Below are 27,050 nucleotides of genomic sequence, written 5' to 3'. Positions count from 1 at the left end.
ATCGTCTACCGAAATAGTTCAAGGCCCAATCGTACCTACGCTTGATAGTACGAGAATTAAACCTAGCACAGAACTGACAAGAAACGTCGTGGTCAGGGCCTAAGCAAGGTAGGCAGTAAGAGTGGAAATCTTTATGAGGTATTTGTTTTCCACACAATATACAATTATTAACTTTTTCTGACATCGGAGGAGCAAGAAAAAAGTTTCCCCAACGGGGTACTTAGCTTGAGAAGAGAAGTTGAAAACTTCAGAGCAAAGTCAATCAAAGCACGTTGTTCTGAATACGCCAACCAACGACTTGCGAGCTGCTTTCCACCGCACGGCAAGAAAGACTGGAGAAGATGGCGTTGGCTGTCGGCTATGTACCTCTGCGTTCTGACGTCAGGGTACTTGCTGGTACAGCCGACGCCGGACCCAGACGTTGGAATTCTGGCCGACCTCGGGCTGCCTGCCGGCAGGAACACCCTACAGTTATGACTGCAACAGTGAAACACGAAGAACATCCTTTGTTTCACAAAGCCTAATTGTTTCCACCACCCTACTGCTAATCTTGGTACAGCAGACCTCTGTATCACCCACATACAGAATAAGATTTCTAACCTAACTTTTGCATGTCAATTCTAAAACAAGTAAGGTGAACCTGTCCTTGCACTAATTCCAATGTATGCCACTGGTCAGTTTCTACCAAAGAAAGGCCCAAATGTCACTTATAAAATGGTGACACACACTGATAGAAGTCAGTTTATTACCACCATCTGTCCCCATCTTACTGACAGCTCCTTACCTAATTTAGCAAATATGGAAACATTCAAAAGATACCTGTGTAAAAGTTGGAAGGCTTGCAGAAAATCTATGCAAGCAACAACCATTCTGCACACCTGGAGAGACTAGTAATAAAAGGAAGTAAATATATTTGTCCCTAAGGGTAGAGTAAAACAAATGTACCTTTTGATTTGTCATTTTCTATCTTCTTCTTCTCTTTCTGTTGTTCCTTCTCTGCTCTCCTCTTCCATTCCTTTAACCAGCTATGCAAGGGGAAAATGTAAGGGGGAGAAAAGCAAGTTAGCAATATAGTACATCTTCAGCAAAATCACACTTATAAAGGCACATCTTCTGAAATGTATTGCAGTGGAACCATCACAACTTAGAAACAAATCCCCTGGAAGTTTACCGACACTAATGCAAACAATACTTGCACATGCCCAGCCACCCACGGTCAGTTTGGAGAATTGCTAGTTTATACACTGTATTCTATATAGCAAACACATGAAAATTCGACTGAATAATGAATCTTTGCAGTGCTTTCCTACCATACATCATGAATTCTGCTAGCACATTTCTCAACATCACATCTTAATCTAGCCTCAGGGTCTTGTGAAGAATGCTAAAAAGCATTAGCTTCCATATGTACAATTATAGATGATGTTCCTAGCAAGTTACAGAAAGGGGGAAATCCACAATACGAATCAGATTCAGAATTTTATTAAGAAATTAAGACTTTTGGTTGTTCACAGGATGTACAATCCCAGGAGGTCTAAAACATCAATCAGAAATAACCGTGGATGTTGATGAATGCCAACAATGTCCTGGATTTGCAGTCTCCTTGGAGTAATGTAACTGTTCACTGAAGACTACCCTCATTTCACTTAGTAGGTGTCTTAGAAGAAAAGTCAGTAAACAATGTTCGGCATGCTACAGCACAAACAGATGTAATGGACTACCAAAGGAGGACAGTGAGTGAATAGCAGCAACATTTCTAAAGGGTTTTGTAAATACTTAATGGATAAGCCATCACATTAGTTCAGACTACGCTCCTGGCTTCCAACGTACCACTTATAATCTGGAAGAGGCAGTTTACAATCATTCATACCAATAATGTACATCGCAAATGTACAAAGTAACACAAAAAAGTAATGGGGGGGAAGGGGTGTTATTTATCCCATGTCACGTAAGGAGCTGTAAAAGTGTGACAAAATCTGATGTCTATAAAAGCAAAGTAAACAAAAGATGATGGGAGAAGCAGTTTGGACATTTTGTGACCATTATGAAAAAACACGGTTAAAATGAGGATTGAGCATTATCTAGAAACATTCAGGGTAGCAGATTACCAGTGTTATTACAGATCAATAACAATTTTCCATTCAGAGAAAAGGGGCACCAACAAATGGATTACTAAAGCAAATCACTGGTCACAGCAACCATTCCTTCTTTTCTGGATTTATGGTAATTCATAAAGAATAGTGATTACATACAGCATGTGTACACTATGAATGGAAAACAGCAACTGTTTTGCCTCACTGGTTTTCTGTTGTGTAAAACACTCGGCCAATATTTACTGCAGCCAGACATGCTAGTTGAAAACAAAGGACAGTCATATTTTAATGTTCCCAGACAGCTTCGCACAGTGTAAAAACTGGATGGCTTGGCACAGTACGTCATGAAAACTGTGAAAAGGACACTAATCTCAACCACTACCAAGGAGTGCAATTAGGTATTTAACCACTAAAGTCCTGATAGTCTCCGGAGGAATGGAGAGACTGAAAAGTCAGTAGGCACAAAAATGAAATGCCATAAAAATTCAGGTAGTGGCAAGAGATTAATTCACTTAATTTGTTTCCACTGTTTGGCTTGAGTGAGAAATTGGGCATGGTGAAATGCATTCACAGTGTACACACACAGTAAATTTGTAAACAATAGTCACAAAATCATACAGCCATCTTAAATACTGCTCAGGTCTATAGCAATGTCTTGCATGCATGCAGATAAGTTTGTGAAGCTTCCACCACACGATCATCATTCATGTAAGCCCAGATGTTATGCCAATAATACATGCTCCAATTACCAGTTGCGTTTAGGAGTGCAAATGATCAGGAGATAAAACAAATGGAAACCTCAGTTGTCCTTAAGAAACAAAGCTACATATGGTTACATATACAGTTATCCATAATCTCTGAACAAAGGGCTGGGTGGAGTTGGCCAGATGTGGACTATGAACATATGGGAAAGCACATAATGTTTGTATTATATATGACCCAGTCAGTCCATTTCAACCTCAGGAATTCTCCTCAGCTGCAGCCTCCTGGGAGGCATCAAAGAAAAATGCTATAGAGTATGGTGACCTGAAAGCAGACCTGGACTTTAAGATTACATACAGCTTACAGCTGTCTTGTGAGCGAGCAATGAAACTTCTATCACAGCTATCAATTAAAAGTTCTTGAAATTCTGTGACAAAAGCAACATCTCTCTCCAACTGCACTTTATATTTACTGGTAAGGCCCCGTTTCAACTTGTATAACAAAATATAACAGCATCTGTTAGACATCTAAACAGACTGACCTTAGAAATCTCTCATCCAATTTATTTTAATCAAAAGACAAACAACTGATCATCCTTTTATTACTTCATTTATTCTACCTAAAGGAAGGCATAACATAGTGGACATCAAATGTAATCCAATAAATACTACCACCTGCTGGATACTGAGGAAAGAAGAGTGGGAAGTTGATCATCTGATTAAGGTCAAGGTTAACATCTGATGCTACCTCAGGCATGACATCTGGACTTCTTAAAAAAAACAAAAAAAAACACTTATCCTTGTGAAATACAGTAAGAGAAGTTTGAAGGCAGGCCTGAATTTCAGAAATTCTCCTAGAAGTCACTGACACAAAGTTGTCTCATTTCAATAAGTTTAATATCATAGTTGTTGGTTCAAATGGTGGTAAAATCAATTTTTTTCCAAAATAAAGTTCAAGTCACATGGTAGAGCAGATTCCCTAACGGGAGGCCCATGAAGGAAGGTCCTCCTCAAGAATGCTTTACAATCTTGAAGGAAGAAAGTTTGTTTGTGTCTTTCGGCTTTTCCCGGTTAGGGGTCGCCACAATGGAACTTCGGTCCGCTAATGATTGGCAGTTGATTTTTATGTACCGGCTTGCCAGGCCTGACACAACCTTCAACGAAGGTACGCCCATTCATACATGTCTCCACGCAGAAGATGCTCTAGCTGAGAATCGAACCGGACAGTGCTACCGCAGCACCACCACCGCTGGTAATCTTCAAGGAAGAAAGTACATACAAATATTTCAAGCATGGCCATTAAAAGCACTACTAGCTTGCCAATATACCAGCATACTAGTTCCCATAATTAAGTGTCCAGGCTGTTCTTAAAAATATCTAAACTAGTACTTGTTTTAATGTAATCTGGTAGTCTGTTCCATGCATCAGCTACTGTAAGAGAACCAATTGGTACACTTCTCATTCCTATAGAATCCTCTACATAGGTTGTCTGATGATTCTCTAAAACTTTTTGATAACCACAAACATTCCCAGAGGTAGATATCTCTAAATTCCCTACATACTTAAATAAGATGATCTCTTAGATATCTGTAAGAGACACTGTACAAGTTCAGATATTTTAGTCTTTCATAATAACTTACTTAAATTTTCACATCCATGGATGCCCTTGGTATATTCCCACTGTACGCATGCTTGTTTTCTTATAACATTTCCATATTGTTATTCCATACTCAAATTTGGGTCTAATGCAACTAAAACAATGACTTCATCATTTTTGATTTCCTAGACATTATAAATCTTTTTATACAACCTATAGTACTATAACGATTAACCAATTGGCTATGATTACAAAACTAACAGCTGAATCTACCCATATACCCAGGTCATTAAATGAGTCCACTGTTTCAGTCACTGTGTACTGTATTAAATATTCATATTTCAAGTTTGTCTCCCAAATCTCATATGCTTAGTTTTTGATGTATTTATCAGCATATTATTTTCTTGTGCTCAAATGTTCAGCTTAATCAAGTTATTTTGCAGACATGCCTTATCTGTAACAAGTGTAATCAGTTTACCCAATTTCAGGTCACCTGCATATAGAAAGAACACCACCTCAGATGAAAAAGTTAGGTCTGAAAGATACAATATAGAGACATAAGGGCCTAGGACAGAGCCCTGTGGGACACCCTACTGTAACCAAGGATTTCACCTGTCCAGTTCATGTATACTTGCCCTGTCATATTTGTAAGCCATGCAGCTATCCATCCTAACACGAGTACATCAATACCTAGTTGTACCAATTTATTGATCAGTGTTTTGAGTATGACTCTGTCAAATGCAGAAGTTAAATCTATATAAATTACATCACAGCAAAATTTTTCATTCATACCTATCATTATATTGTTATAGAACATTATGTTACAGGTGGTAATAGATCTGTTTTCAACATATGCATGCTGATATATGGTTTCAAGTCCCAAGCTATCCAGTTCTGACAACTTATCCAATATTACCTTCTCCATTATTTTCCACAACATGAAAGTAGACTTAAGGGTCTGTATGACTCTGGGCTTGTCCTACTCCCCTTTTCCTTGAAGACAGGTTTAATAAGCACGTCTCCAACCTTGAGGAATTTCCCCATATTTATATGACCCAGTGAATAATAGATGCAATGGTATTGTAAGTTCTTGCTGAAGTGTTCTCAGGTCATTGTTACTAATTCTATCTTCTCCCTGTGCTTTGTTTGGATCCAGTTTGTTCATTTCTTTTTCAATATAATATCAGTTGATTCTAGTATCTGGGGTTACCTGGATATCACTAGGTCATCTTATTACCACTTTTGTGGATCCAAACTGTTCTGCATAATATTTTGTAAATATATCTATAATCTGTTGTGTCCGAGAATAAATTTTAGAATCTGCGCACACAGTTTATCAAAGTGTCTTTACTCCTACATCTTATGTATCTATAAAAAGTTTATTATGCTCAATATCTTTATATACATTTTCTTCAATGTTTTCTTGATCTTGTCTCACACTATGCTTAATCTGTTTCTCCAACTTGTAGTTCGACCTCTCTTCCATTTCTTATATTTTTTTGTCTCTCATCTTAATCAGGTTCATAGGTAGGTACTAGGCTATTGGCCCCAAGGCCTATATAAGCCTAGTCAAAAAGGAACCCTGGCTTTCGCCACCCACGAAAATTTTCCTGTACCCCTATCAAGCAGAGCCACAGAAGTGATCCCTGGGGTGAATTTCCTATTTCCCATCCAATCATCAAGATTTTTCTTGAAGAGTGCTAATGAGGAGCTCTGTTTGACAGATAGGTAGTCTGTTCCAGAGTATGGGAAATCTCTGGGACAGGAATCTATCCCTCCAGCATGTTCTGTTTATTGTGGTGACAAGGTTTAGGTCCCTAGAGCGTGTAGCTCGGAGGGATTGGGATTTCTTTAAGTGGAGCATGTCCAACAGCACTGGGTTTGACATAGCTTTGTATGTTAGGCAGAGATCGCCTCTGAGTAGGTGATATGTGATGGAGTAAAGCTGGAGTTTTTTGAGACTGTCTGCATAGGGCATCTGCTTGAGGCCAGTAATCCTTTTTGTGAGGTATTTCTGCGGCCTTTCCAGTTGTTGTAGATGTCTTGTGAGGTACATACCAAAAGGGGCGTTGTACTCTATAATGGGTCTAATGAGTGATGAGTAGAGGGGAACAATGACCTTTTTTCTGGATGAGAAACCTTTTGTGATGGTGTGCCACGCAGAAGGATTTCCTGACCACTGTGGCGATGTGATTATCAAAGGTGAAACTACTGTCCACTTGTGTCCCAAGGTCTCTTACCACACTTTCAGTGTTAAGTAGACTACCGCCTATGTGGCAGTCCATGGGTACAGAGTTTTTACCAAAGGGGATGATAATGCACTTTTTGGCATTGAGCTTGAGGCCATGGCTTTGACACCAGGCATCTGTCTCAGTGAGGCCCCTTTGCAGGATGTTTACATTGTTAGGAGTTCGATTATGGCTCCTAGTTTGCTGTCATCTGTGAACTTAGTTAGCCAAAGACATTCTGTGTTAGCCTGTACTTCAGAGATGTAGATACCAAACAGGAGAGGACCCAGGACTGAACCCTGTGGTACTTCACTTGTCACTGGTCTGAAGTCTGATTTGGAGTCTGCTACTTTCACAGTGTGGGTTCTGTCAGTAAGCCAGTTGGCAACTCATCTTGTGACATAGGGATTTATATGTAGTTTAGTGAGTTTATCTATAATTCCAGAGTGGAGGATGGTGTTGAACGCCTTGGTGAGATCTAGATAGGCTGTGTGAATCACCTTACCCTCATCTATGGCTTTGGTGACTGCTTCAAAGAAGTCTATCAGGTTTAGGAGACATTATCTGCTTTTACAAACCCGAACTGTGTGGGGTCCAGAGTTTGGAGATCTCCAATGTCTTTGTTTATGAGTTCCATGATAATATGTTCCGTGGCCTTACAGACCAGGCTCGTCAGGCTAATGGGGCGGTAGTTCCCGGGGTCTGTCGTGGCTCCCCCTTTGTGGAGTGGGATAACAGTCGTGGTGCGCCATTCAATGGGCACAAAGCCTGAGGTGAGGCTATGACCGAACATGGTACTTAGGTGGGGTGCCAGTTCATTCTGTAGTTCGTGTAGAAGGCAGACTGGGATGTTGTCAGGTTCCATGGATGCTGTGTTCTTGGCTTTGGAAAGTGAGGTTTTTACCTGTGCAGCCATGATTACAGGAACTTTGCATTCTGTTGGTATAGAGATGGGCCCTTTAGGGGGTGAGGGGGGGGGGGGTAAAGTTAGCACTGAACCTATCTGTCAGGATGCTGGCAATATCAATTGGTTCTGTATATTAAGTGCCATTGTGCTGTAACTCAGAGCAGATCTGAGTGTTGCCACTGAGATTCTTGACATAGCTATAGAATGCTTTGTGGTTGCCCTTAAAATCAGTGGCGAGTTTGTTTTCATAAATAGCTTTGGATGATTTTATGAGGGATCTCTGCTTCTTACTGAGGCTGACCAGGGAGTTCCTCCAATCATGGGATTTTACTCTTTTTTGCAAGTTTCTTTCTTCTGTTGTAGAGTTTATGGCAGACCACCACCAGACTGGCTTCCCTTTTTTGGGGGATACCATCTTGGGTCTGTTAGGGATAGCACGATCCATGCACTTGTGTAAGTGCTTATAAAGTGCATTTGTGTAGGATTCAGCAGTCGTACCTCTACTGTCCATCTACATGGGGTTTCGTGAAGTTTGCCATTTCTGTCTTAAGAAGCATGAAGTTAGCTTTGGAGAAATTTTTTTACAGTTTCCCTAATGGGGTTGGGGGCGGGATGTGGATGTCTAGGGTGAACAGCTTGTGGTCAGATCTAACCAAAGAGAAATTGACCGCTGGTGTGGTGTCGCCCATGTTGGTGATAAACAGGTCTAGGTATTGCTGCCCCTGGTGGAGGTGTGGATAAGTTGATCCAAGGTGTTGGAATTTATGAATTCCAGAAAACGTTGAGCAAAAGAAATGGTACATGAGTAGTTTTCCCAGTTAATGGTGGGGTAGTTGAAATCATCCATTATTAGGGTATTAGGTTGTACCTTAATATTTTCCAGTGTATCAAGAAAAGAGGAGTGGGAATCCTGGGGCATGGTTGGGGGGGGGGGGTCTGTAGCAAGCTACAATCTGGATTGCGGTCTTACCCAGAGGTAGTTGAACTTGGATAATCTCAGATGCATTATGCTGAGCAACTAGCTTGGAGGTGTGGATATTCTTAATGAATATGGACACGCCTCCTCCTTTAGTGTTTCAGTCCGGGTTAGGTGGCCAAAAGGTGTGGTATGAACTATAGTCTGGTAATGCAGGGGTGCTCTCTGGAGCTTTGAACCAGGTCTCTGTCACTGCACAGATGTCGATGTTCTCCATTTTAAAGAGTGCCTTGAGTGAGTGCATTTTGAGGTTTAGACTTCTAACATTGAGTAGCATTACCCTCAGATTTTGCTTGCTTGTACCTGTTACTGTGATGAATTTGTCATTTGAACCTTGCTTAAAAAAGGCACTATAGGGGTGCAAGAGCCTTTCCCAGTATCCAGAATCCCAAGGACGACAGGTGCAGGCCATCTCGGGCAAAGCATCGTGATCTGTCGATCATGTCATCCCAGGCAGACAGATGCTGGATTCCCTTAGAATGACACCAGAAGCTTAGCCAATTGTTGAAGTCAATCATTTTGTCCTTGTACTATGGTATCATTCCGGGTGATGGCAGGATACTACTCAGGGCTAGAGTCATACCTGCCTGGGCTACAAGATCGGACAGCTCCTCCATGTCTCTTTTCATGTAGTCCAGGGAGGTACATCTCAGGTCATTCACACCGACATGGACAATGACAGTCATATTTGTACTTTTTGTGGAGTGACCTGAGTGCGTGCGTTATGTGGTGGATTCTGGCACCCGACAGGCAGCTGACAACAACTTTCTCCTTGTTTAACCTGGTGAGTGGAACATCAGTGTGTATGACTAGAGTGTTAGGTACGTTGTGCTTTATGGGCTGTAGTTGAGTGGCAGACTGAGTTTTGTGTGTTATGTTTCATTTGGATTGTGTTGGGGGGTGGAGGTTGCTTGCATTTCTGCTTTGGAGGTCTCGGTTGTTTGGGCAGATTTTTATTGAGAGCCTCCACAAATGTAAGCGTGTGTTTTGTGCTTGTGTGTGTGTGTTTTGGTGGTGTAGGTTTTGAGGGACTATGTGATAAGTGTGGTGTTTACCTTCTCCTCTAGACTGTCTAGTCCAGTCTTCGGTGAAGAGAGCTTTGCTTTCAGTTTGGCTATACAAGTGCATCTCTCACAGGTTGTAGTGTTGGGTACTAGGAGGAGAGGGTTGTCTGTGTACATGAGGCAATTGCTGCATTGCCCCAAGATGCCCAGATTCATCAGGAAGACAGGAGAAAACACTGGGAGCTGCCCTTTAGACATGCCTGGATAGGTGCTTATTTATTAAGTACTAAAAACGGTTTTCCTCTAGACAAGTGAGGAAAGTTGAGTGCTGCAGTAATTTGTAGCTTATTTAGTGCTTATGAGTTCTGAACAAGTGCTGAGCTCAAAGAAACAAGATTTGAGTGCTATAACTAAAATGATAGCTAGTTGCAAGAGAAAATTTGAAGAGCAGACCTTATGGCGCCAGGAATAGTTTAACCCTAGGGGGGGCTCAGGAGCTTACAAACAGTCCTGGATACAGCAAATCTGTATCTGGACTAGACTTTTTGCTGGAAAGGGGGGAAACCAGCTTAGAAATTTTTTTTCAGTAAAGTGGAAATGGAGAAAGCTGGAACAGAAGTTAATTCAAGGTTAAGAATCTGAGTGGGTTGGCCTTCACAAATGTTCTCTATTACATTGAATGAACTAATGACACTAGACTGGGAGGAGTGTCACAGATCAAATATACAATATGGGCACGCAACTGCAAAGCCACCAAGTATAACACCACCACAACAATGGAGGAGGGGGGGGGTGCAAAACTATTACAGCTACTAGCTGTAACCACTAAATGAAAGCTTTAAACAGATCAAGAAGCAAGCAGACTCTAGAGCAGGGGTGTCCTAACTTTTTTCACCAAGGGCCATATGCGGTAAAATACACAAACAGCTGGGCCACTCACTCGAGGTGAAGTATATTATATTATATTGCCTCTCCTGGTTTATTTTTTAAGACAAGTAAACTAAATTAATCAGCCTACAACACTGCATTTCATGAATAGGATATTTCAAGCTAGTTATGCAAATAAGTTTGGATTGTTATCAGAACTAATAGTTTTAAAATTGATATCAACATAAAATGATTTATTAGTAATAGGGCTTAATAATAACACATGGAACGTGTAATATATTTTGAACTCGGGAACACAGTTGCGCTCAGTGGGAACAATGAAGTTGCGCTTTGGCCTGCAGGATTGCTGGCAGGTCCGGAATCAGTTTTGTGGTTGAGATGCGAAGGACGTCACAGAGATGGTCGTTGGTAATTTTGGTTCTCAATCTGCTTTTGTTCAGCGTCATCAGAGAAAATGTTTGTTCACATATGTATGTTGAGCCGAACAGACTCATCATTCTTTTTGTGTGGCGTCTCATCAGAGGAAACTTGGCTTCTTCCAAGCTCCGGTAGAAGTCAGGTAAAGAGAGAAGCTGATGTTGATTCTTCAGAGAATCATCACACTGCATTTCTATAAGTTCTAATTGAAGACTCTCTTCCACTTCTTCTGCATTTATCATGAAGGGAGTCGCAAACAGCTTGATATCATTCTCAATAGTAGAAAAATCTTGGAAGCGCTGAGAAAATTCTGTCAGGAGGGATGTGATCACAGACACGTATTTCCCCTTTTTACCAGAGAGATCGACCTTTGGAAATGCAGATCTGATTTCGGACAGTGTGGGGAAGTGTGCGACATTGAAGGTGTGCAACTGTGCTTCAAACAGTCGGAGCTCCACACAGAATGCTTTCATGTGTGCGTGAAGCTGTGGTACAAGTTGGTCTTTACCTTGTAGGTTTTTGTTGAGTGTGTTGAGGTGTTCAGTGAGATCAACTAAAAATGCCAGGTCTGCCAACCATAGAGGGTCACTCAGCTCGTGAAGAGGTCGGTCCTTTTCTTTCAAAAACTGGTCGATCTCTGATCTCAGAGAATAAAACCGCCTAAGCAGACCACGACTTAGCCAGCGCACTTCTGAATGGTAGAGCAGGTCCCCATATTCAGCATCAATGTCAGTTAAGAAAGCTTGAAATTCTCTGTGGTAGATAGTCGTACTCTAATTATGTTTACTGTTTTCACAACAGTGTTCATCACATCGTTAAGCTGTACTGTCTTGGCACAGAGTGCTTCTTGGTGGATGATACAGTGCATTTTAACTGCCTCACCTCCGCTATCCTGCACCTTGGCACACACCATAGAGGCCATTCCTTTGCGCTGGCCTGTCATAGCTGGAGCTCCATCCGTTGTAACTCCACACAACTTGTCCCATTTAAGTCCTATCTTGTCAATTGCATTTGACACAGCTTCAAAAATGTCTTTACCTGTTGTTGTGGTATTTAGACTGGTGAGATCAAGCAGCTCCTCCGTAATGCAAAAGTTATTGTCAACACCCCGCAAAAAAATTAGTAACTGTGCAGTATCTGTGGTGTCTGTGCTCTCATCACATGCAATGGAGTAGAAATCAAAAGCACATATTTTGTCTGCCAGTTGATGTTTTATGTTGGCTGACAAGTCTTCGATTCACCGCACAACTGTGTTCCTTGATAGGCTAACACTGTCGAATTCTTGACTTTTTTCTGGGCACATTATTCCTGCAACTTTAGTGAGGCACTGCTTTATAAATTCACCATCTGAAAAAGCCTTCCCATGCTGGGCAATGAGTTGAGCCACCTCATAGGTGGCTATTGTGGCATTTTCTTGAGTTTTTTTGGCACGGGAAAAATACTGTTGTTGAGCTAGCAAACTAGCTGTCGTCTGCTTAACCTTTTGTTCTCGTTCCACACCAGTGTAGGACATGTAGGTCTGATGTTTGGTTTCGTAGTGTCGTCTTACATTGTACTCCAACACTGCGTCACTCTCATTACAAATCAAACACACACATTTCCCCCTGACTTCCATAAAGAAGTATTCATTTTCCCACCTTGTCTGAATTTTTCTACACTAACTTGCTATCTTGCGTTTCTTTGGTGTTGTCATTTTCAGTGGGCTGTGGCAAAATTTTTCTTTCCTGAATTTAGTTTTGTACAGGTACTGCCTTGATCAACTCAGTAGCTCCACCGCTAGAGTTAAAACCAAGAAATCAACTAGTAAGCAACCACAAAGCACTGCATCAAGGAGAAACCGCGTTTTTCATCTATGGATGCATGATTAACTGAATTTTAAGTACATCTTATTTTGATTCATTTTGTATGTAATTTTGGCTTTTGTCCACTAGAGGGGAGTGTAGTATTAGTTACAAAACGACTGTTTCTACTTTTCATTCACTCTGGATTCAGGTTCCCCTACCCTCAAAACATGCCAGAGACTTCAGTGCATCTTCTATCTACCGTTTTTTTCTTTTACAATAGAACTCTACTGCCAACCAATCTACGGACCGGTGATCCGCTGTGACGACCCCCTAACCGGGAAAAGCCGAAACACAAGTCATCACTCATCTGGTACACTTGAACTTCATATAATGACACCAAAATGTCACTCATCAAAGTGTCCTATACCACATTATAGCCTTCTAGTAAATACAGGGATTTAGAAAAAGGCTGCTTACAAATCATTTTCCTACTGCCTAGTGGTCACTAGTTATTTGTGTGTTTACATACACAGTTTTGTTGGCGTCACGAAACTCCGCATGTTTAAAACTTATTGCAGTACACAACAATCATAACTGAATGCTAGTATAATGCTATAATGTTGGCGATCACACCAACATTATAACATTATACTAGCATTCAGTTATGATTGTTGTGTACTGCAATAAGTTTTAAACATGCATAGTTTCGTCACGAAACTCTGCATGTTTAAAACTTATTGTAGTACACAAAAATCATAACCGAATGCTATAATGTTGGTGATCGCCAACAAAACTGTTTTGTTGGAGATCACCATTATAGCATTCAGTTATGATTGTTGTGTACTGCAATAAGTTTTAAACATGCATAGTTTCGTCAAGCTCAAGCATTTCATGTGGAATGGATTAACTGTATTTCCTAGAGCTGTCCGGTGCTTGATTTCTGTTTTTTGTTTGTGCACTGTTCTTTACCTATGTGCGGGCCATATTTGGTAGATTTTTGGAATTTGCTGCCGGGCCAATTAAAAATGGATCGCGGGCCGTAGTTTGGACACCCCTACTCTAGAGAATACTTTTAACTGTAAACAGACTAGACTAGAACAGAGAAACCTAAAAAAAAAAATCAAAAATGCACAGAAAAGAACGGATAGAGCACTCACAAACAGAAAATACAACTCTCAGTATGAAAAAGCAGTTTACAGTTAAGTAATTCAGTAAACATGCAGAGTAATGAAACAGTATCTAGCAATGAAAAATACACTTACAACAGTATAAAACAGTACATAAATGCAGTGAAACAGTAAAAAAAAGCTTTATAACAGTGCAAAATGTAGATCAACTGTATAGTACAATTATAAGCGTTACAGAAGTGCAATTCAATAAAATAAGTGTAAGAAATAACTTATCCTGCTCTTGGAATCTTGAGGAATTTCTGCTTAGTTTCAGTAATGAATTACCATCCACATCCTGATAAATACAAGCACAACCTTTTCCAGACACAGGGTTTATATATACCAGTAAGGATGAGAGAGTTAGATCAAATTACTACTCAGTCCTATTAGCCCCTGCTATTACCCAATCACTCGCGCTACAGAAGGTCAGGAAACCCTGTTACTCTCAATAATAATGAAGACAGACTATCAGCAGAAAATGGCTGCCAGAAACATAGGAAACTCAACAAAACTACCAGGCGTGGACAACAGCAGGCCTCTATCAAGATTATGCCACCTGAGCAGAACACAGAAATCTCACTTTAAATGCATAGAAAGAGCACTCACAAAGAGAAAATACAAGTCTCAGTATGAAAAAGCAGTTTACAATTTAGTAATTAAATAAATCTTGTTCTTATGGAAATATATCCCACTGATGTTGTATGCCTAGATACTGATGTTAAAACATTTTTTGATTTTTTTGCACTCAGTTTCTATTTCAAAACTTTCCACATTCTATCTGCAGTTTTTCCACTGAACACCTCACTCCAGATAGTTTCACATAATGACCGTTTTGCTTCTATATAATCTGTAATTAACCTTTTGTGCACACTGGTTTAGATTTCAGTTTGGCAGAATTATCTAGCAACAAATTAACCTTTATAACCCCATGATCACTGCACGTCAATGGTGGTGAAACCTCACTTGAAGTAAAAAGAAGTTATGTACTTACCATAACGTTCCATGTTTGTAGTCCATCTCGTCTACATTCTTGCTGACTGGGTTCGAAGCCAATTCTCGGCTCCGACTCAGTCGATATTAAAGCTCAAAAGCTTTTACTGTCTCGAGGCTAACCCCTATCCCATGGCGCATCACGGCAATTCCCCAGATCTTGTTTGCAAAAAAGTAATAGGTGCATAATAGTCAGTAAACTATCAATAACCATGCCCATACAGACAGAACACTGTGTATTGCTATCCATGTCAGGTGGACTGACAACTACAACCAGGTTAGTCAGCATAATGTATAGTCCACCAGTTCCTCCAGAAGACAGGAAGGGGGAAGGAGGGTGGGACACAAGAATGTAGGCGAGATGGACTACAAACAGGCAACGTTATGGTAAGTACACAACTTCTTTATGTTATGTAGTCCTATCTCACCGTAATTCTTGCGGGATGGGACAGCGTCCCTAGCACCTTTATCCTGGGTGGCTCAAGTGAAGAGACTCTTCAGCACAGTGGACCCAAAGGATGACCTGTCCTGGGAGGCCAAATCCAATTTGTAATGAGTGACAAAGGTACGAGGTCTTGCCGAAGTAGCTGCTGCACAAATGGTATCAACTGGGAGCCTAGATCTAAAGGCATATGAAGTTGATACTGCTCATGTTGAATGGCCTTTTACTTTGTTTGGTAACTGTTTGCCAGTAACCTTGTAAGCAAATGAAATGCATTCTGAAAGCCATTTAGACAGAGTAAAGTACAGTTTTGTACCTACCATAAATGTAGATGTTTGAGTGTATACACTGCTGCAGTCATTACACTTGGGTTATCCTGCTGTCAGGCGGTTCCCCAGTCGGCCTGAGTTCCAAAGTCTTGGTCCGGTGTCGGTTGCTGTCGCCTCCTCCCTGACGTCAGTGCGACAGGGGTATATAAGATGCAGCCGATGCCATTTTCTTCAGTTTTTCTTGCCCCAGATGTCAGGTGCCCCCAAAAAGGTAGGCAATTCAAATTGCTAATAAAACATACATAAGAAAAGCAAAGCAATCAACAACTTTCAGTTACCAGCAAATACTCCCCATAGGTAGTAAAGGGTAGAAGAAATAGGTACGCACCAGCAAGTAAGAGGGGAAGGAGGGAGGGTAACCTGGACTGCAGGAGTGTATACACTCGAACATCTACATTTATAGTAGGTACAAAACTGTACTATGTTCATCGTGTTACACTACTGCAGTCATTACACTTTGGTAGAATCCCAAAACTGAGGTAGGGTACCTGGTTCTATAGGGCATTAGGGGTGGCTATAAGGCCCTGCAGCACTGCAGTGGCAAAGCCAGCTCTGGATTTAGAGTACAGAGGCAGATGGTAATGCTTGGCGAAGGTATGTACAGAACTCCAAGTTGCTGCTTCCAAAATATCCTTGGTAGGTACTTCTTTGAGGTAGGCTGTTGAAGTGGCTGTTGCCCTGGTGGAGTGAGATCTAATGCTGTTAGGCACAGGTTTATCATGGTGCGTATAGCAGAAACGTATACAGTGTCCTAACCATTTTGAAATTGTCTGTTTTGAAATGGCTTTTCCCTGTGCTCCTGCAGCATATGCTACCAATAATTGCTCAGATTTTCTGAAAGCTTTAGTTTTGTCCAAGTAGAAGCGTAACTGCCTGTGTATGTCCAAAGAATGCAGTAGTCTCTCCCCTTTATTCTGTGGATTTGGATAAAAAGTTGGCAAGTGAATAGTTTGGTTTAGAGCCACACTTGATGCCACCCTTTGGCATAAACGTAGGGTTAGTTCTTGAAGACACCCTGTCTTGGTGGAAAATGATGAAAGGTTCCACTACCATTAGTACCTGTAATTCTGAAACTCTTCGTGCTGATGTTATTGCCAGGAGCAGAGCAGTTTTCCAAGAGATATATTTTAAATCTGCTGTGTTAGCTGGCTCAAAAGGAGGCAAAGTTAATTTTTCCAACACAAAGTTGAGGTCCCAAGTTGAAGTAGGTGCTCTACGGGGCGGTCTTATGTTTTTAGCCCCTCTGAGGTACTGTTTTAGCAAATGATTAGAGAAAACTGGTGGATCCGTGTTGTAATGAGCAGAGATGGCAGAGGCGTTTATTTTGATGGATGAAAAGGAGAGGCCCTTGTTCAGCATCTCAGTTAAATGTTGTAGTATTTGAGGAATATTTGGGACAAGAGGGTCAAGGCCGTCAGCCTGGTTCCAGGCACAGAATCTCTTCCATTTATCCGAATAGGCTTTCCTGGTACTAGGCCTTCTGGCCTCCAGAATGACATCCATAACAGCTTTGGAGAGAGGCATTGCTTGCTTGTCTAAAGAATCTTCCATGCAGCTAGGTTTAAAGTCTTTAGCTGGCTGTGAAGTATCTGATTATTGTGCTGAGTCAGCAGATGTGGGATTTCAGGCAAAATCCAAGTTCTTTAAGATTGGGTACCAGTGCTGGCGTGGCCGGTCTGTTGCAATCAGGATCATCTTTGGCTCTTCTTGCCTGGCTTTTATGAGTACCTTTGGAAGGAGAGGTAGTGGCGGGAAAGCATATACTTGTAGGTTTCTCCAGCTGAGAGGGCATCCACTTTCCATGCTTGTGGATGGTAAGTCCTTGTGCAGAATTTCTGTAGCTGGCAGTTCATTGGGGATGCAAACAGATCCATGTCTGGGCTCCACCATTTCTGTGTTATCATTCTGAATATTTGTGGATTCAATTCCCATTCGTGGGGATCCATGATGTTTCTGCTTAAGTCATCTGCCAGTGTGTTTTTCTCTCCTGGCAGGAATTGTGCTTGCAGATGAACTTGATAGTTTATAGCTGTGTTCCACAAGGTCATGGCTTGTCTGCAGAGGGGATAAGAGTGAGTGCCCCCTTGCTTATGTACCACATAACTATGGTGTTGTCTGTCTTTAGTAGTAGTTGTCCTGGATGCAGCAGGTCCTTGAAGGCTATAAGGGCATTTTGTACAGCTAGCATCTCTTTTTGATTGACATGAAGATGTCTTTGTTCTGCAGGCCACTTGCCCTGAATACATTTTCTTGCCATGTGTGCTCCCCAGGCGTAATCTGATGCATCTGTTGTCAGTGTTTGCCTGGCTGTGGGTTGAGTAAAAGGCTGTCCCTTGTTGAGGTGAGAAGCTTGAGCCCACCATCGAAACTCCTGTTGAAGGCAAGGAATTAGTGTTATAACTGTTTCCAAACTTTGACAGTGTTGTGACCAGACACTCTTTAGGTACCATTGTAGTTTCCTCATATGCAGTCTGGCATATGGAATTCGTAGAATGCAAGATGCCATGTAATCCAAGGCCTGCAGAATTTTTCTTGCAGGGAGTTGGGGTCTTGTTGCCATTGATTGAAAATATTGAGTCAGTTGTCCTTGCTTGTCTGGTGTGAGATAAGCCATCTGGGCCATTGCATTCAAGCTGGCACCCAGGAATATCTCTTGTGAGGCAACTTAACTTTTTTACAAACGCCAGATGCTTTAGAAGAATGTCCTTGCTCTTTGCTTGAATCAGGCAGTCATCCAGGTACAGATAAATTTGAATTCCTGTCTGCAAAATGCAATTACTGGTGCCAGGCACTTTGTGAAGACCCTGGGCACAGTAGATAAGCCAAAGGGCAGTGCAGAGAATTGATAGTGCATTGAACCAGCTATGAATCTGAGGTATCTTCTGCAGTTTTCTCTGATAGGGACATGCAGGTATGCCTCCTTGAGGTCCAAGGTTACGAGCCAAGCTTTCTTGCCCAGCATGAGAAGAAGCTGCTGTAGTGTCAACATTTTGAATTTCGGAACATCCAGGTAAGTGTTTAGAGAAGAAAGATCCAGAATGGGCCTCCAGGCCTTGTCCTTTCTGGGAACCAGAGAGAGTCTTGAGTAAAATCCTTGTCCTTGCTCCTGTGGTGGTACCTTTTGAATAGCTCTCATGTCCATTAGTGCTGTTATTTGTTTTTGAGCCTCTGCCCATTGATTTGGTGGCAGATTTGGCATTCCTTTTCACCTTGGCAGAGTGTGAAAGTGGAACCTGTAACTTTGAGATACAATGTTGAGAACCCATTTGTCTTTGGTGATCATATGCCAATTGTGATAGAGAAGTGCCAGTTTTCCTCCCAAAGGGGGCTGCCAAGAGAGAGCTGTTTGGCAGCTGTAGTGGGAAGTCATTGGGGCTGTTTTTCATATGGTTGGGGCCTGTCTTCCACTTCCTTCTGGCCTGATGCACCCCATTGTCTAGGCCTGTAAGGATCTTGTGGTTGACCTCTACCTCTTGGCCGTCTGTATCTGCCCCTTTGAGGTATGTCTGTATCTGGAAAGGGCCAATTCTTTGTTGGCCAATTTCTGCTAAATCGAGGAGGCTGAACCTGTAAGAAATCCTTCACCGTTTGCATAGATTTTGCCTTATCCTCCATTTTCTTTAATACCTCTTCTGCCTTAACTCTAAATAACACATCCTGCTGCAAAGGTGCATCAAATAGTTTTGCTTTAACATGATCTGGTAACGTATGCTCTTTTAACCAAGCATGTCTTCTAATAACAGAACCTGTAACTGCCGCTCTACAGGAGGCCTCTAAAGAATCAAAACCACATTGCAAAGTATGTTTTCCCACTTGTTCAGCTGCATGCAATAAATCCTGCATTTCCTTAAAATTAGGAGGATCTGAATCTGGAAGCATTTTTTGTTTCAACCGAGACATCAAAAATTGCTGATATTTTAGCATGTGAAACTGGCAATTTAAGGCCCTCATTGCTAAAGTTGCAGACATATATACTTTCTTCCCGCATCTGTCTAATGCTCTGGAATCTCTGTCAGAGGGGACTGGATTCTTTGCTGATGAGGCCTTAACCCCTTTGGGTCCCTGGTTCAGGGTCAGCAACAGGGCTTTTATAAAGAAATTTGTGAGAGTCAGGGACTCTGTAGTATCGGCCAGGCTTAACTGGGGCTGAAGGTAAAGAATCAGGATTTAAGCTGGATTCAGTATATACATCATCCACAATATCTAACACTGGCGGGATAGCAAGGGGTCTGCGTTCAGGTAATAAAAGGAAGTCTCTGAGCCTCTTCTTAAATTCTGAGTAATCCTGGCCTTCCCAATGGAAATGCTCCCTCATGGTATGTAAGGTTTCCCCAAAGGAGTAGTCATCAGGCGGAGAGGCTGATGGAATGGATTCCTCAGCATCAGAATCCTCATAAAGGGATAAGGAATATCCTAGGTCTGAGGATGAATCTGAAGAGATGGACACCTGGTCGGATGAGTCATAGTCTGCATCCTGTCTAGGCCTTTTATCAGGAGGGGGATAGGACCCCCGATCAGAGTGATTAGTTCTTCGGCCATTTTGAGCATTTGTTCCTTAGGCATGGAGGCCTGTCCTGGAGAATGCTGTATTTGTTTCTTTGCTTTTAAATGAAGTTTAGACTTAGCAGAAGGTTTAATGCTTAACTGAGTAGGTCTGAAAACACCCTCTGAAGCTGCGGGTTGTTCAGCTACTCCGGATCCCTCTGAAGGGTTAGTTTCGGTAGGCTGAAAATCTTGTGCATCCGAAGGCCCAGCCGACTCCACGTGGGAGTCAGAGGCAGCCTGTGGTTCTACAGAAGCGGTCGTCAGGGGCTGCGAAGGCGCCTCGCTGAAAACCGGAGAACTGGCGACTGGCCTAGAAGAGGCTTAGTCATCAGTTTTGGGCCTCGGATGCCTATACTTGTCTTTGCACTTTTTATGTATTCCGGTTGTCAGACGTTCCGACGGCATGGTGTAATTGAATTTTCTGCCAAAATAATGTCGGGCAAAATCAAACCGACGTTTAATAGTGCGCTTGTTAAACCTAGCACAAAACCGACAACCAGTGACGTCGTGGTCTGGGCCTAGGCATGGGATACAATAAGAATGGAAAACCTTATGAGGTATTTGCTTCCCACAAGAAATACAGTTATTAACTTTTCCTGACATCGGTCTGAGGCAAGAAAAAGTTTCCCCAATAGGGTACTTAGCTTTGTAGAAGACTTCAGTTCTGGATTCAGAATGAAAATCTCAGGAGTCAGCCGACCGGCACTTGCGAACTGCTTTTGCTTCGGGCACCGCGCGGCAAGACAGACAGAAGAAAATGGCATCGGCTGCATCTTTTATACCCCTGTCGCACTGACGTCAGGGAGGAGGCGACAGCAACTGACGCCGGACCAAGACTTTGGAACTCAGGTGGACTGGGGAACCGCCTGACGGCAGGATAACCCAAGTGTAATGACTGCAGCAGTGTAACACGATGAACATCCTTAGAAACAGGCAAGCCTTTATTTTTGTCTGAAAAGGAAACAAATACTTGGTCTGATTTTCTAAATTCTTTAGTCCTGTGCAGGTAAAACCTGACAATTCTGTAGATGTCCAATTGGTGTAGTCTGTATTCTGATTTATTAGTATGACTTGGAAAGAAAACTGGTAGTTCAATAGTTGTGTTGAGATTATGCTCTGAACATACCTTAGGAAGAAAGGAAGGATTAGTTCTAAGTGAGACTCTATCCCTAGGGAAAACAATGTAAGGAGGTTGAATGGTGAGGGTTTGCAATTCTGAAAACTCTCCTAGCAGAAGTTATAGCCACTAAGAACAATGCTTTCTAAGACAATAATTTCAGATCCGATGAAGAACAGGGTTCATAGGGTGAAGAAATTAAAGATGTAAGAACTAGGTTTAGGTCCCAGGGTTCTGGTGGTTGTCTGATTGGAGGTCTGAGAAGGAGGACTCCTTTCAAAAAGGTTTTGCATAAAGAGTGGGACATGATTGGATTTACCATGTAACCACAATGGTAATTTGAGATGACAGCTAACTGAACTCTAACAGTAGCAGCTGCAGCTCCTTCATGAAAAATGGATGCCAAGAAGGACAGGATAAAATGTATAGGAGCTGAAGAGAGATCCATGCCTTGGTTTGCTGCCCAAATAGAAAACATTTTCCATTTGCCGGAATATAATTTCCTTGTGGAAGTTTGTGTGAAGAAATCAGAATGTGTTTGACTGTAGACGAAAAGGAAACACACCTGGCTATTTGTGGAACTGGAGCGGCCATGGTGTCAATTTCAGGATGGAACTGCCCTGATTGATGAATCAGGAGGTCTGGAGATGGGTCCAGAATCCATGGCTCATCCAAGAGATAGGACCACAGGTAGGGAAACAGACTTGGCGAGGCCAGCAAGGAGCAATGAGGATCAGGGTACTCCCAACAGTTTTGCTTTCTGAATCATTTTTGGAATGAGAGGAAAAGGTGGAAAGGCATAAAGGAGTTCCAGAGGCCAACTGTGGACCAGAGCATCCCTGGGTGACATCCCCGGATGGGGAATTAGGGCAAAGTAGCTACTGCAGTTGGTGTTCATGTACATGGCGAATAGGTCGCAGCAAGGCTGGCCCCATTTCTGAAAAATCTCTTTCGCAACTTCTGAATTCAGGGACCACTCGTGAAGCATCAGAATTGCTCGACTGAGATTGTCTGCTATCACACTGCACTTCCCCAGGATGTGTGTTGCTACCAGAAAGAGTTGAGTGTCCATCGGCCATTTCCATACTCTTAAGGCCTCTCAACAAAGTGGGTAAGATTTGGTTCCCCCTTGTTTATGTACCATACTACAGACATGTTGTCCGATTGTATTGCGATTGTCCCTGTGGGAAGAGAACTGTGAAGTGCTTGCAACGCGTATAGCACCGCTCTCATCTCCAGAACATTTATGTGTAAGTGGTTCTGCCAAGTACCTTGGACCGTCATTCCCAGATAATAGATAATGCCCCACCCTATCTGTGAGGTGTCCATGGTCAAAACTGCATTTTCTTGAGGGAAAGCAAATGGGCGACCTAAATGAAGTTGATCCGTATGTAACCACCATGTTAGATCTTCTTGCAGGAGTTTGTGATGAGTACTTGGTGAGACGGGGGAGATCCTGCATTGACCACTGGGCAATTAGTAGCCACTGAAGTACTCTCATGTGCAGACGGGCTAGGGGAACTAAGAGAATGGTGGAAGCCATAGTCCCTAGGACCTGAAAGACTATCCTGGCCTGTACTTTGTCTCTCTTCAGCAAGAGTCTTGACTTGGTCGCGTAACTATTCTATTCTTTCTGGTGTCGATTTTGCTGTCATATTGGTAGAGTCCATTTCTGAGCCTAAGAATACAATGTGCTGCGATGGAGATAAGGCAGATTTTTTTTAGGTTTATTGTAATGCCTAATCTGGCAGACAAGGATAGAGTCTCATCCCTGGTTTTGATTAGTTGGTGCTTGGTGGTAGCAGTAAGGAGCCAGTCATCTAGGTATGGAAACACCTAGAATCCTTGACGTCTTAGGTGAGCAGTTACCACTGCCATGCATTTGAACACTCTGGGGGCTGTAGTAAGGCCAAAGGGCAGTGTTTGAAATTGAAAATGACTGGCTCCCAGCCGAATGTGTAGGTGTCTTCTGGAGCCTGTCCATTTTGATGTGGTAGTATGCATCCTGAAGATCTATTGAGCATACCAATTGGCTTTCCCGATAAAGGGAAATATCGACTGCAGAGTGATCATTCGGAACTTCGATTTCTTTACAGACTTGTTGAGTTTGCTGAGATCTATAATTGATCTCCAGTCCCCTGTCTTTTCTGGAACTAAAAAGAATCGAGAGGAAGTTCCAGATCCTATTTGCCATGTGGGAACTTCTTGGATGCCTTTTTTTTGCCGGGGGATTGGAAACAAAAGGAATCAGGTAACCTCTGGATATTATGGTTTGTACCCAACAATCTTGGGAAATGTTTAGCCAGGCGCTTGAGTACAGTGAAAGACTACCTCTGACTACCTTCAGAGACAGATAGTCGGGCAACCCCTCAGGGGTGATGGAAGGGACGATCAGATAAAGTTTCTCTATCTCACTAATGTTGCGAGCCTCCTCTGCTACGAGGATAGCGTCTTCCTTTATATCTTCCCCTCAGCCCCTAGGGGAGGGTTGATCTTGTGCCTGAGGGAAAGCTTTTTGGGATTTACAGAACCACATTTTCCCTCTTGTTTGACCCTTGGGATAGGGTCTAGAAGGAAGGGAGAAAGACTCCGATGGCAGATAAGGTTTTCCCTTCCTGCTCGCACCTGGTCAAAGTCTCTTTTACCTGCGGTCCAAAAAAGAGTTGAACTATCAAAGGGGGAGTTAGTAAAGGAAGACAAAGGATTCTGTGAAGCTACATAGACGCATCCAGGAATGTCTCCTAAGAGAAATTCCTGCTGCAGCTGCCCTGCTTACTCCATCCGCTGCATAGGAAATCAGCCTCATGGAGAAGTTAGCTATCAATGTAAGGGTGGAGAGCTGCGCAGATACCTTATCCGTGAATCCCAAAGCCACTGAACCCTGATGGGTGTTTCCCAACTCCTTCAGGAGATCCCTTTGAAGAGTAGTAAAATGGGGCAACCTTAAGGTAAATGCCGCTGAAGAGAAGGTACGCTTTCCATACCTATCCATCGTCCTGGACTCCTTATTAGGAGGATGGATATTAGAAGATGCCTCGGACAACTCTTTTTTGTGGTCGCTGCTACCACCATAGCATCAACAGGAACTCCCTTAGAATGAAAGGACTTATCTTCTGGAGCAGTCATAAATTTGTTTGGCCTCCTCGGGACAGGCTCCACTGTGTCCAGGGAGGTCCAGGCTTTCTGGGATATGACCCCCAAGAGCTGGTCATAGGATGGTATCACCCAGGAGGTGGAAGGTCAGGAACCAAAGGCCTCAAGATACATTGATTCGTCCTCAGTAGGGTTAGGAGTCTTCCAATCGCCCCTCCGTTTAAGGATTTCAAGGATGTCAGAAAAAGAGACATCCTCAGAGGGCGATCTAGGGGACCCTTCTGACTCATCCAAATCAGTGTCTGATGTGGCAGACTCAGGTGAGTCAATGTGCTTCCTCTTATGAAGTCTCTTCCAAGGAAGCTCTCCAGTGGGATAAGCTGGAGAGGTCTTGGAAGAGGGGACACCTCCAATGGGGGCTGCTTGAGTCTCTGGCTCCCTACGCTGAGGGGGTGGTGGGGAAGAAGAGGTTGCGGTCGGCTGCTGGTGGGACAGCGGGTCCAAAGGCAGGGCTTTGGCACTGGACAAAGCTTTTTCTATTGCTTCGAAGGCCTTTCCACCCCGCTCCGAAGACCTCTGTTCCAAGGAGATCGAAGGTCGGCTCCAAGCAGGAGGGACAGGTTCCGAAGCAGATGTGGGAACCGAGCTCAGTCGAGCCGAAGCACTGAGAGGGAGGGTTTATTCTGAAGAAAAACCGGGGTGACTATCCACCTCCTCTGAGTCGACACGAGAGCGTTGGCTCCCAGATCCCTCAGCTCTCAGACTGAGTCGCTGAGGAAAAAGTTATTGGTTCCGAGAAAGCAGGAAGAATTCTCGGTACCGAAGGATCCAACATAGAAGAACCCAAAGTCTTTGGCTCCAAGAGCGAAGCAGTCAAAGGAGGAGCAGAAGATTGTAAGTCGGGCGGCTCCGAAGTCTTTGGGTCACGAGGGTCACAGAGCAACTTCTTCACCACCCGCTCAATGTCCTCATCTGAAAGTGTTCTGGAGGAATGGGCGGAGACAGAAGATTCTGCTCCTTTCTAATATAGGAGACCTCAACGTTGGTGAGACATGGTCGATGACTGGTGACTGTTTCAGTACCAGAGGTTGCCTCGGCACTGAAGAGACCGATGGTACAGAGACAGAAGCAGAATTGGAGCCAGAACTCCTTGGCTCTGTCGCTTTAGACTTTTTAGACAGCTCTGAAGCTGGAACCGAAGATTTTCTCAACAGATTTGGGAGCTGTCTGACCAAGTTCCATCTGTTTCTGGAAGGAACTGGTCATAAGACCCCTGTCTATTAATTTAAGTTTCCTCTCATTAAGAACCCTAGTACTGAAGGCATGGCAAAAAGTACAGGGTCCTTGTAAATGAGCTTCTTCCAGACAGTACACACAGCTAGTGTGACTGTCAGTCAATGACATTTTGTGAACACTTGTCACATTTTTTTGAACCCCGACGGGTGGTGTTCCTTATGTTCTCCGTCTTTCTCTTTGGACATGCTGACAAGAAACAAGGCTAACAATTCGCAATAACAGTGACTATAACAGAAAGTTATGAACAGAATTTTTTTTTTTTTTTTTTTAAAGACTAGCATTCAGGGAGGAAAGGCCCTTTAGTTTAAATGGGCAACTATGGCCCTCTAACTAAAACAGGCCGTACAATCCTAAAAGGGTGGAATAGGGTGATCAAGCACTCAATAACAATCACACAGTTAAAAACTAATAACTATTAAAAGGTAAAAAAAGGATGAAAAATTCAAGATTTATCAAATAATATTTTACTTAGCCAACGAGCTAGTAAGGAGACAACCTCGAAGCTTTCACAGCAAACGAGATCTGGGGAATTGCCATGAGACACCATGGGATAGGGGTTAGCCTCGAGCCAGTAAAAGCTCTCGAGCTTTAGTATTGGCTGAGTCAAAGCCTAGAATCGGCTCTGAACCCATCCAGCAAGAATTATGGCAAGATAGGACTACATAACATCAGTAATTTCTTTAAGATCACAATGTCTAGCATGTTCTGTCCCCCGGTAGGTTTTTTTTTTTTACAATCTGGAGCAACTGTTGTTCCTGAAAATACGTTGTGAATAATTTCCTTAACAATGTTGTTGAAACAATATTATTCCAGTCTGTTTCTGGAAATTTAAGTCCCCAGCTAATATCATTCCTCCCTCCTGTGTTTCATGCAAGAAATGTCTTCTAGGTCATCTGCACTTAACTTTGGTGGTTTATACACTCCAACAATTGTTATATGTGCCAGGGTTGTCTTTATTGTCACAGTTATACAGTCTAAAGGATTAGTGTTATCACTGAACATGTAATAATCACAGGTCTCAATTACCTTTAATCCCTATCATAACACCTCCACCTGATTTTTTGTTAGAATGTCTGTTACAGTAAAAACATGTATACCCTGACAGAACTGGTTTTCAGTCATTGTTCTTTAACGATGTTTCACAAAAAATAACATCAATCTTGTGGGAATGTAGTAAATTTTCCAATAAAAAAACTTTATTAATGCTCCAAGTATTAACAACCATCAGAGATGCATCAAATGTTGCTGTGAGCTGTTAAATTTTCGACCTGACAAAAATCCTGCCTAGTACTTGTCAAATATTGCAAAATACCTGCTGCAAAAATTCTCTTCCCTGATTTTGACAAATGCACACCATCCTGTCTGAACACGTGCCCCAAACTAGGCTTGGATGCTCTACACATTTGCATTTTTTAAAACAGGACATTTTTTCCATGTAGGTATTTACCCCCAAAAATATTTTCATTCACAGTGA

General features: G+C 42.5%; 1 protein-coding gene across 1 annotated transcript in view; it reads right to left on the bottom strand.

Moving 5' to 3' along the window:
* ATAD5 (ATPase family AAA domain containing 5) overlaps window positions 1-27,050 on the bottom strand; it is a gene marked incomplete in the record, with an annotated part of 853,119 nt that overhangs the window by 314,096 nt on the left and 511,973 nt on the right. Inside the window, 1 exon segment of the mRNA XM_044068042.1 lies at window positions 946-1,025. Coding sequence (XP_043923977.1) covers window positions 946-1,025 — 80 coding nt within the window.

This window comes from Protopterus annectens, chromosome 4.part0 (assembly GCF_019279795.1).
Source record: "Protopterus annectens isolate FY-2018-M chromosome 4.part0, PAN1.0, whole genome shotgun sequence".
Lineage (NCBI taxonomy): Eukaryota > Metazoa > Chordata > Ceratodontiformes > Protopteridae > Protopterus > Protopterus annectens.
Note: the sequence above shows the minus strand (reverse complement) of the source record. Positions and strands in the feature narration are given on the sequence as shown.